The sequence below is a fragment of the Carassius gibelio genome, chromosome A1 (assembly GCF_023724105.1).
Source record: "Carassius gibelio isolate Cgi1373 ecotype wild population from Czech Republic chromosome A1, carGib1.2-hapl.c, whole genome shotgun sequence".
In the NCBI taxonomy this organism is placed as follows: domain Eukaryota; kingdom Metazoa; phylum Chordata; class Actinopteri; order Cypriniformes; family Cyprinidae; genus Carassius; species Carassius gibelio.
The window spans coordinates 26240503-26252592 of NC_068371.1; the positions used below are offsets into that span (position 1 = coordinate 26240503).

General features: G+C 45.6%; 1 protein-coding gene across 1 annotated transcript in view; it reads right to left on the reverse strand.

The window, feature by feature from the left end:
• Window positions 1-6725: 6725 nt before the first annotated feature.
• The window catches only part of maml3 (mastermind-like transcriptional coactivator 3), a 95845-nt gene continuing 90480 nt past the window's right edge, over window positions 6726-12090 (reverse strand). The window contains exons 3-5 of the mRNA XM_052601651.1: window positions 10571-10837; window positions 10331-10406; window positions 6726-9575 (exon numbers count right to left, since the gene is read on the reverse strand). Of these exons, the coding sequence (XP_052457611.1) occupies window positions 8593-9575; window positions 10331-10406; window positions 10571-10837 (1326 nt within the window). The 3' untranslated portion in view covers window positions 6726-8592. The remainder of the gene's footprint in view (window positions 9576-10330; window positions 10407-10570; window positions 10838-12090) is intronic.

A 12090-nucleotide genomic window follows, 5' to 3' on the forward strand; every position in this document is an offset into this window, starting at 1 on the left:
CCATGTCATCTGCTGGTGTTGGTCCAGTTTTCTTTATCTTCATGACTATGAAAATTGTAGATTCACACTGAAGGCATTAAAACTATGAATGAACACATATGGAATTATATACATAACAAAAAAAGTGTGAAACAACTGAAAATATGTCATGTTCTAGGTTCTTCAAAGTAGCCACCTTTTGCTTTAATTACTGCTTTGCACACTCTTGGCATTCTCTTGATGAGCTTCAAGAGGTAGTCACCTGAAATGGTCTTCCAACAGTCTTGAAGGAGTTCCCCAAGAGATACTTAGCATTTGTTGGCCCTTTTGCCTTCTGTCTGCGGTCCAGCTTACCCCTAAACCATCTCGATTGGGTTCAGGTCCGGTGGCTGTGGAGGCCAGGTCATCTGACGCAGCACCCCATCACTCTCCTACTTGGTCAAATAGCCCATGATGCCTTCAGTGTGACTACAATTTTCATAGTCATAAAAATAAAGAAAACTCTTTGAATGAGAAGGTGTGTCCAAACTTTTGGTCTGTACTGTACATACAGTATGGGACAGCATGAGGTTGACTAAATGGGATAGTTTTCATTTTGGGTTGAGTATCATTTGAAACACCATGAAACTGATTAAATATGTACAGTACAGTACAGAAGCTGAGCATTCTGCTCATAAATGTGTTGGTTTACCAGTAGGGCTGTAGAGAGTAAAGACTGGAGAGTCTCCTGTGATATACACTGTCACATTGGACAGAGTTGGATCCAGCACAAAAGAAAAGTTCCTCTTCGGGAACTCGAGCTGCGTCGAGCGCTTTTGGGGAACGCCTTTGGCAAGAACAACTCTTAATATCATGTGCAATCAGTTCAATGGAAGAGCGTGACGTCACGGACGGGGTGACGTAGCTACCAGGAAGCTATAAAGGCACGTGCCACGCAGCTGGCCTCAGCTTCGCGTCTTTCAGCAAGCGCTCTGTGTGTGCATGTTCATAAGTCTGTCTTGTAAGTCTTATTTACTGTTGTCTGTCCAGTATTATTAGACTAAGATGCCTAAGTCTAAAGCAAAGACCAGACATTTGAAGGGCGAAATCAAATCACACTATAAACTGTGTGTTCCTCCATGCCAGCGCTACATCACGGCTGGAGACACACATGATTTATGCGTGGTTTGCCTGGGGTCGGAGCACGCTGAGTCGGCTCTCGAGGGAGCATTGTGAACGATTGCCAATGCGGACGCTTCGATCCCGGAGGGCTCTCTTCGAGGAGGGAGCCTTCGCCAGCATTCCCCACGGCTCTGGCCCCACGTCTGCTGAGGCAGAGTGGCTGCTGCACTCGTGGGGTTCGCAGGTGGATCTGGCAGAGGGAATGGAGATGGGCCAGTCCTTATCTCCTTCCTCATCTGCTAGATCCGGCGCCCAAACCCTGGGATCGGAAGCACGCTCGTCGGTTTCTTCCCCCCAGGGCGAGGGGTCGACACTCCACCTCTCTTCGTCTGATGAGGTGGATGTGGAGACAGTTGGTAGGGATTCGCCACCCCTTTCGCCCCAGTATGAGGAGCTACTGGAGGTGGTTACTCGAGCAGTCGAGAAGTTAAAGATAGACTGGCCCCCAGAGAAAAAACATGAACCGCAGAGAAGTAAACTCGATGAGCGGTATCTCAGGCCCAGACAACCACCTCCAGCCCGGAGCCTTCCCTTTTTTCCCGACCTCCATGAAGAAATAGCGAGGTCGTGGAAACACCCATATTCCACCCGTCTCTTCGGCCCTGATTCGCAGTATTACGGGAATGTGACAGGGCTCGATGAGCATGGGTACAGAGCGATGCCACGGGTTGAACAGACGCTTGCGGGCTATCTGTCACCCGGTTCGGCGTCGTCTCTGAAGGCTCCGGCCTTGCCTACTAAAGCATTAAGAACGACATCAGCGTTAGTGGGCAAGGGCTATGTGGCAGCAGGTCAGGCAGGGGCGTGCCTTCACACCATGGCCGTCCTTCAAGTATATCAGGCCGACCTGCTGAGAGACGTAGACGAGGGAGAGGGGATCAAGTCCGACGATATTGCAGAGCTTAGACGGACCGCTGAACTCTCCCTCCGTGCCACCAAAGAGACCGCTCGCGCGATTGGGCGGTCTATGGCAGCCTTGGTGGCCGTGGAGAGGCATTTATGGCTGAACCTGTCCCAAATTAAAGACCGTGACAGGTTCTGCCTCCTGGACGCTCCGCTCCAAGCCTCGGGCCTGTTTGGCCACACAGTCAATACTGTCGTCGACAGGTTCCAGGAGGCCCGTAAGCAGGCGGCGGCGTTCCAGAGTTTCCTCCCTCGTCGCTCTTGTGGGTTATCTGGACGGGAGATACTCGCACCACTAGCAAGCTCCTCATGCCACGAGGCACAAAAGCAGAGCGTCGCTACTCGTGCTCCCCCACGCCGGGACGCTCTGAGTCGGGGGCTCCTAGAATAAAATCTGATCTTCGTACAGTTATCGAAGCTAGGAAGTCCACGACAAAGAGGTCCTGACGCCAGCATTCCAGTGACCTCGAGGGTAGCCCCTACGGGGTCAGAGCGGTATCCACCTCATTATACGGTGCCCGCCTCTCCCCGGTACCCTCTGGAGGCCGGTCTGCCAACCCTGCCAGTGTTTCAGGGCGCAGCGGTCTCCCGGGAGCGTCCCTCCCAGTTATTTCCGCCCGTGAGCGTAGCGGAGCTGGGAAGCTCGCCTCCCCTTCGGGGGCCTCTTACACCAGAGATCAGTCTTGAGAGACTGATTCACTTAGTACATTTTCGAGCAGCGTGGAAACTTCTGCCAAATGTATCTCAATGGGTCCTGCACACAGTAGAAAGAGGCTATGCTATTCAATTCGGCCGTCCACCGCCGAGATTCAATGGGGTTACACCGACAGTTGTCGGCCCCCAGCAGGCTCTGGTTATGGAACAAGAAGTGAATACCCTATTAAGGAAGGAGGCCATCGAGGTGGTCCCTCCTCTAGACAGGGAATCCGGATTTTACAGCCGGTATTTCATAGTTCCAAAGAAGGATGGGGGGTTGCATCCGATCTTAGACCTACATCAGTTAAACCTCTCAGTTATGTCACTGAAGTTCAAAATGCTTACTGTCAAACAGGTTGTAGCTCAAATCAGATCCGAGGACTGGTTTGTCACGATAGATCTCAAAGATGCATACTTCCACATATCCACCCTTCCACAACACAGGGAGTTTCTGAGGTTTGCTTTCGGGGGCGAAGCTTATCAATATTGAGTACTTCCATTCGGCCTTGCACTCTCACCCCGCACGTTCACGAAATGTGTAGATGCGGCTCTGGTACCCCTCCGTATGCAGGGCATCCGCATTCTAAATTATATCGACGATTAGTTGATTTTAGCTCAATCAGAGCAGATGGCGGTTTGTCATTGAAGTGTCGTTCTCGCCCATATGGGGGAGCTGGGTTTGAGACTGAATGCCAAGAAGAGTGTACTTTCTCCAGTTCAGAGAACCACCTATCTAGGCATAGTATAGGATTCGACCACGATGCAGGCACCGCAGGCACCGATCGAGTCGATCCTCACATCAGTCAAGAGAGTCAGAGAAGGCCAGTCACTCACTGTGAAGCAGTTTCAGAGACTGTTAGGGCTCATGGCAGCTACATCCAACGTGATACCTTTTGGTCTCCTGCACATGAGGCCCCTTCAGTGGTGGCTCAAGACCAAGGGGTTTTCCCCAAGGGGAAATCCTTTCCGAACTATTCAGGTCACGCAGCGATGCCTTCGTGCCTTAGACATATGGAAGAAACCTTGGTTCTTGAATCAGGGCCCGGTGTTGGGAGCTCTTGGTCGCCGTGTAACGCTAGCGACAGATGCGTCCCTCACCGGTTGGGGTGCGGTCATGAGTGGCCACCCTGCCCGCGGTCTGTGGAGCGGTCGCCATCTGACATGGCACATCACATGCTGTCGAGACAGGGGCCGAGGCCCGGGGAATGGATGCTTCATCCTGAGGTGGTGAAGCAGATATGGCAAATATTTGGCAAAGCTCAGGTGGACCTCTTCGCGACTCGAGAGACATCGCAATATCCCCTCTGGTTCTCTCTAGTTAACCCAGCTCCACTGGGACTAGATGCCATGGCACAGACTTGGCCGAGGCTTTGTCTGTATGCCTTTCCCCCCATCGCTCTGCTCCCGGGAGTTCTGGCGAGAGTACGCCGGGACGGGGTCCGTCTGTTGTTAGTAGCCCCGTTCTGGCCGGGCCGAGTATGGTTCGCAGATCTGATTTCTCTCCTCGACGGCTCTCCATGGCAGATCCCGATCAGGACAGATCTACTCTCTCAGGCGCAGGGCAAAATAATTCACCCTCGCCCGGAGTTGTGGAAGCTGTGGGTGTGGCCCCTGAGGGGGCACATCTGTTAGCAGCTGGTCTCTCAACCGAGGTTGTTGAGACCCTACTCCAATCCAGAGCTCCCTCCACGAGGAAACTGTACGCCCTGAAGTGGAAACTCTTCACTTCATGGTGCAGAGATCGCCACCTTGACCCTGTTAACTGCCCAGTTGGTACAGTTCTGGAGTTTTTACAAGCTAGGCTCTCTGCGGGGTTAACCCACTCCACCTTAAAGGTGTACGTTGCGGCCATAGCTTCTTACCACGTCCCTTTCAGTGACCAGTCACTGGGTAGACACCCCCTAGTTACACGTTTCCTCCGAGGTGCACTGAGGCTGAGACCTCCAGTACGGTCCCGTATTCCCCCATGGGATTTGGTTGTGGTGTTAGAGGCTCTCTGCAAAGCTCCATTCGAGCCAATTCAAGAAATCTCAGACAGACATCTGACACTTAAGACTGCCCTATTACTGGCTATTACCTCTCTAAAGAGAGTTGGAGATCTTCAGGCCCTCTCGGTGGCCCCTAACTATCTAGACTTTGCCCCTGGTATGGCCAAAGCATTTTTATACCCTCGAGCGGGTTACGTTCCTAAAGTTCCCTCTGTCACACCACAACCTGTCATACTGCAGGCCTTCTGTCCTCCTCCCTATCAGGAGCCAGACCAGGCGAAGCTAAATTGTATGTGTCCAGTGCGAGCATTGGACGCATAAATCCACAGAGCTGCCCTGTGGAGAAAGTCTGACCAATTGCTTGTATGCTACGGTCCTCCTAAAAAGGGTTCTCCTGCCAACAAGCAGACCCTTAGTCGTTGGATAGTCGAGGCTATCAACGTCTCCTATGAGTCCTCTGGTCTTCCCCTTCCTTTGGGAGCCAAGGCTCACTCTACGCGGAGTATGGCTGCTTTTAAGGCATTTCTAGCAGGTGTGTCCCTCTTGGACATCTGCAACGCTGCGGGGTGGTCCACGCCCTCTACATTCGCCAGATTTTACAATCTCGATATGCGAGCCGCTCCTGGCTCTTCTGTCCTCTCGTCCGCTGTGCTCTTCGGATACACACTAGGCAGGGGCTTGGTAGTCTGGCAGCGTTGGCACATCGTTCCCCAAAAGCGCTCGACGCAGCTCGAGTTCCCGAAGAGGAACGTCCCTAGGTTACGTATGTAACCCTAGTTCCTCGAGGGAACGAGACGCTGCGTCGCCGAGCCATACTCCCGGCACCCCTGCCTGCACTTGCTTCCCTATTCTGGTGATATAAAGCAAATTACATTTACATTATAAAATGCATGTCTACGTAATAGTGATGATGGAAGTACTGTAAATATATTTTGATAAAATATAACATAACATTGTGATCTCATTGTTAGAACTTACCAGGTCAGCAGTGATTAAATCTGTAAAGACTGCAGTGGCCTGAGATGATGTAGTGTTTGTGATGTCTATGGTCTGTCCATCAGAAACATGGGTCAGGTCTCTGTAAAGCTGTATTTCTGACTGAGACAGTGATCTTGATAAAACATTCAGTTGACTACTTGTTGAGATGGAGTTTGTCAGCAGGAAAGTGACCAGCAGTGCGGGAAGAAAGAATAATCTTAAGACCAAGTATATCCAACACAACAGATCCTACCTGAAGAACAAAACCTTTTATGCAGGAACTCACTTTTGACTTGGTGCTTTCTATCATGGTCCCAACTGAACTTTTGAATTATGTGTCCTTTGCTGAAGCATCAGTGAAAACCAAAATGTCTGAAGATTGAGGAGCTCCTGCTAGTGCCAACTGGAGAACCATGACACATTTGTTTGGATGTACCTACCTTGACTATGGCCCATACACAGTTCAACCAGTCAACTAGTTGCTCTATCTTCTGTTTTCTGGAGTTTCTTTTTCATATATCTAAATAAACAGATTAAACTTGTGCAATACTCTTTCCTAATATCAAATAAATTCCAGGGACAAATTTTAATGAGAACATTTTTTAATGATCGATCATTTCATTTCATTTATTTCTAAAGCACAATCAATCTCTTTAATGTATTTTTTTTCTGAAAAACAAATATTTGTAACTCTCTGGCATTACCATTTACATAACTCTGTACATGACAAAGAAAAAAAGCACTGCTTTAGAGTAAATTTTTTTAACTAGAAAAAAAAAACCTTCAAATAAAAATTAGAGGTTTACATTACAAATTAGTAGTAAGACATTGTCTGAAGTGCAATGGTATAGGTCAGATGAGTTTAAAAGTGGAAAAAAAGATGAAATAAAAATACTTCTCTATTTTAAACAGCAATATCTTTACAGTGTGTAGAGACGTATCCTCTGATGTATTTAAAATTGTAAAAACATATTTACAAATAACTGTATCTGATACATATATATCTTTTTCCATCACACATATGTCAGCACCAGTAAGAAACAAAAAGAAGAAATAGATAAGCTTGATGGCTTAAGAAGAAATCAAAAACATGTTAATCTTGGTCCCAGGTTGTTGAGTGAGTTATTTGGTGAGACGGCAGAAGGACATAGACTTTACCCTGTCCATCTGCAATCCTCTTGACAGAGCAACAATATAACACTGCGAAACATTACAGATGTGACGGCGTTCAATCTCCCATTAAGACAAAAAATTCTCAAAAGAAAAAAAGGCAAGTCAGTCGCAATGTTACATTCATGTTCATTCTTCAGAGAGCAGAAACAATAAAGCTAGACTTTTATTACAGAAACACCATGACTAAAATACCATAATACCGCAGCAACACACAACAGAGCAGAAAAGATAGATGTTTTATTTGTGTGGCATCTCATGGTTAACAACAGAAAACTAAAGTCTGGCTAGTAGGATACCATTCTGAGACTTCATTTAAAATTATTTGACAAATGCACAACAATGAACTCAAGTAGCTAGAAATGGGCAATAAATTGATTTATATTCCCAATAAAGAGAAAAGGCCTTTATAAACAAATTAAGTCCATTTTTGTTTTTGCTTAAATTTTGTCACATTTGAAAGAGTTGAAAGTTGTCTGCAGTTCAGTTGGCTTGATGGAGTCTTGATGTGCTTGTCTTTCCTCTGTCAGCCATTGTGTAGCAGGTAAAAGAGTGTCCGTGCATGTGTTCAAGAGCTGGGAGTGGTGCAATGATTGAAATTAAACATTACAGAAACTAATAAATATTGTCATTTGAAGAGTAAAATAAAAGACGAAAAGTGGTACGACCCATGAGCGGAAATACAGTATGTACGGTGTATTTTTTTTTTTTTTTTATTAAAATATCTTCAACCAGTGATCACAAGCAATAATGTTCAGGTAAAGAAAAAAAAACTGAATATTGGGAAGCATTTAAATATTGATTTAAAATTCTAGATGTATGAATTAAAATGCTGAATTTGCCTCAGATTAAATGTCTGTGTGCAGTCAAAATCGCATCATAAATTATATTGATGAGTTCATGTCATAGTTTCCTTCTAGCTGCCACTGTGACTAAAGAAAACATCTTTCTCACAGTTTTAGGGAGGGGAGGGAGAAGTTTGTAGCTGCCAAATCTCTTCAAGCAATATTAACAAACACACATGGCTTCACTCTTCTACTGACACCGGTCGCCTAGCGACAGTAAGAGCATCCATCTTGCATGCACTGAGAGCACACAGAGTCGGATGTGTTTTGTTGTGATGCTCATAGTGCAAACACACACCAGCACAAAGCAGAGCAAATGCAGAGGATGAACACGTGTCAAGAGCAGTGAAAAAGGGAGAGAGAGAAGATATGTAAGAGAAGAAAGAGGTGTGGGTGAACTGTTTGGTTTTGGGAAAAGGGATCCAAAGTAGACAAAGGCCCACCTCAAATTTTCACACACTCTTTCATACGAGAACAGGATGTCAGAATAAGGGTGAACTAAAAACAAAACATAAAAACATCCATCAAATCTTTGCCAATGTCATTTTGCAGGTTTTCAGTGCCTCTTACCCTTAATCCAGCAGAAAGGATTTAAGAGTAAAAAAAAAAAAAAGTCAGAAATGGATCAAACCCAAAATGGTTATTTCTTTAAAAAAAAAAAAAAAACACCACACAGAACACCAGATCCTTACATGAGAAGCAACCCAAACAGAGAGGAATTGGTTTAAATATTGTGACAGCACACACATGTAATACACAACATGTAATATATTTCTTAGATTTGTCGACCATGTATAAAAAAAAAAAAAAGAAGAAGAATAAAACGAATCACATTCTTTTCATAAAACTGTCCTGTTAAAAAATCCCGTAGGCTATTGGCTGGGAAAAAACTCGTCCATCCAACCTTCCGTTGAATCCAAGTCTGTCCCATCTGACAAGCCGAACGAAACCCCGGGCCCAGCCCCTGATTGGCTGCCGTAACCGTATGCCAGGTCCTGACTGGACGTCCTTTGGTAGCCCTGAGGCTGACCCCCTGGCAGGTACGGCCCACCCCCCCCCGATGTTCCCGGCATGCCCTGAGCAGGGCCCTGTCCGAAAGCAGCCATGTTGGGCACACCCTGGTTCATGCCTGGCATCACCATACCCCGCGGCTGGTTGGTCCTTGGTTGCCCTGCCATGTGTGGCATCATCGGCCCACCCATTGCAGCTGGGTTTATCGAACGCGGGTCCACCATAGTCTGTCCGCCCATCGCTTGTGTAAAATGTTGCTTGGCCATTCTAGGAGCCTGGCCACTTTGCATGGCGTATGCAGGGTTACTGTTAAAGGCCACAATGTCGTTTGAAGTCCTTCCGCCCATGGCCTGCATGTTTTGCTGCTGCTGCTGCGGCCACGTCTGGCCTCCACCTCCCATCATGCTTTGCAGTCTCTGAACATTGGCCATCGGCTGCCCACCAGGGGCAACACTGGCTGATTTTATTTGCTGCTGCGGGAGGGAAGGGTTCATTAGCATTCCCTGCCCATACCCGCCTCCAGCGCCTCCGCCGACCATCCCTTGCCCGCCAGCGCCCCCTTGTCTCTGTGCCATCACCATGCCGGACTGGTTGGGATGGTGCTGCTGTTGCTGCTGGAGCATCTGGCCCATATTTGGTTTCATACCTTGGTAGATCCCGGTCTGTGTACCTGGCTGGCCTCCATATGCCATGCTCATGTCACCCTGTGAAGGCATGCCGCCCGAATTTTGGACGGGTGTCATCTGCAGTATCCCAGGATTCTGTTGCTGCTGCTGCTGTAGAAGTCGAGCGTTGCGCATGTTCTGCAGTGCCTGGTTCCTTGCTGCCATCTCCTGGGACGTGCCTAAAATAATTTACAATTAAATAATATTAACTGACATCTGATGTTCTCATTAGTTTTCCAGTACATCAAAGGCTTGTTTCAATTAAGTCAAATGGCATAAGGACACACTCTCAAAAGCTTAGCAAATCACTGTCAATTGTATATGATGACATACACTGCCACACCGAAATCTCCAGATGTCTGTGCATCAAATTAATAATTCCATGTTCGAAACCTTAGAGCTTCAATAAACACACACATATGTATTACATGTTAAAATTATGTTGACAAGCATCAGACAAAAAATTTGCTATAAAGCTCAATAAAATTTAAGCTTTACGTTTCCTGTCTTAAAGCCGTAACACACACGACTGAACAATACTGCTTTTCAGCATAATTTGATTTATGAAGCTACATTTCTGATATTGTTGTCAGATTTTACTGCTGATAAGAAATATTTTATTAAACTGTAACTTCAGCAGACTTTAGTTTGGGTGAATGTATGTGTGTTATACTGCTTCATTGGGCATCAGTGGCCAGGCAGTATTTTAAAGTGTCAATGAGAAAATGATTTCTTTTCATTTTGAAATAGAGAAAAGCACTTTTCCCAAAGTTTTAAAGGAGGAGCTGAGATTTAGTATTTACATCAGGTCCTTACATTGCTTATATTAACACCATAAGCCATTTGGCCACAAAATAATGCGGCCATTATATATAGTGGCAAAGTGGTTAGTGTTTGGGCATGGATATTTTTTGTGTATTTGTATGTGTCTTGCCTTGAAACTGCTGGAGCGGGTATGGATTCCTCTGTGCCTGACTCATCTGTCTGGGGAGATGCTGCTGCTGTTGTAACTGGAAAAAGAAACAAAGCAAAGCAGAAAAATGCATGAATATCCAATAATCACAAAGAACTGAAAAGAAAGCTGAACTCAGAAGCCACAAAGGATCAGCAGCTGCTTGCACACTCACAAAGGTGACCATTTCATACGAGTATAAACAAAAGCCCAGCATATCACCTGTTCTGCCAGCATGTGCTGCTGTTGCTGTTGTCTCTGTTCTCTCATAAGCTGTACTTTCTGCTGCTCCATCATATGAAGCTGGACCCTCTTTTCCTGCTCCATAGCCATCATCTGCTTCATCATGGCTGCCTGCTGTTGCTGCTGTGGATTGGGCATATAACCACCGGGCCCTGCCCCGTTAGGCCCTGCTGAGGTCACGCCCCCCGGTCCTCCATGAGGTGGCTGGACTCCACCAGTCTGTCGCGGCAGACCAACCACACCTTCCTAAAAGCACAAGAAAAGAGAGCCGATTAGAGAATGCTCTGTGTAACAGATGATTCATTTCATCTATTCAGCCGTTAAATTATTGACAGCTAAGACAAATAATCCTGTTCGAATTGCTTAACTGATTTTTTTCAGGTTGAATTGTCAGTATGATTTTTATTTATTTAACCTTTTATAGGATGAATCAAACAGATCAAAAGTTATAGTAAATGTTACAAGAATGTTAGAGTAATGTCACAAAAGATTTCTATTTTAAATACTGTAACTGCTGTTCTTTTGAAAGTCCTGAAAAATGAATCATGGTTTCCACAGAAATACTGATAAGAAACATGATTTCTGAGGGGTCGTGTGACACTGAAGACTGGAGTAATGGCTTTAATATTCACAGTAAAAAATTACACTAAAATACGTAATATAATTTTTTTTTTATATTTAATATTTCACAGTATTACAGTTTTGATTTCTGATCAAATAAATGCAGCCTTTGTGAGCATAAAAGACTTCGCGTGTTAATACATTTCAATTTAATACTTCAGTAAAAACAATGTTAACATCAATAATGTAAATGAACATGTCCTTTCCATACTGAGACTCTCATAAATATTTTGTCCGAGAATAACTTGGCACACTTTCATTAAAATTTGTTTCCTAATGAACAAAAATAAAAACTCAAAACAAATTTTAAGGAACACCAAAGATAATAGGAGCTCTTTATATCATTCTGAATAGTGGTTCAGGTAATATAACATTACTTTTACTACTCTGGACACAGATTGTGGCCTGTCTGAGACATTATAAACTGAAATCCAAAACAAAGAGCCATGACACCCTGACCATGTGTTATGGACTTCCAAGAAAACTAAACTAAACACATTCACTAGGAGCGATCATGTTAAACCAGCTCTCCACGAGGCTTATAACAGAATAAATAATGAAGCACAAACATGCACACACCACAGGAGACTGTTCAGATAAATCTAGACCGGACCGGTCAATGAGCACAAATCTGTGTGTAGACAGCTGGATCTCTTCTGTTAACCAGTCATGCTGCCCAAACCTGCAATGATCAGCACGTACATATCTGTGGTGAACGCCGGACAGGCCAGAGGGGGGCAGTGTTGATCTTTCCCCCTCCCTAACTCCTTCATTCTCTTTCTCTCACTCCCTTTTTGAGTCGTCTATCTCTATTTCTTCCACCTCTGTGCCCATGTCTCTATTCCGTTCTCCATCTTTCCCTCCTTCCTCCACATTTC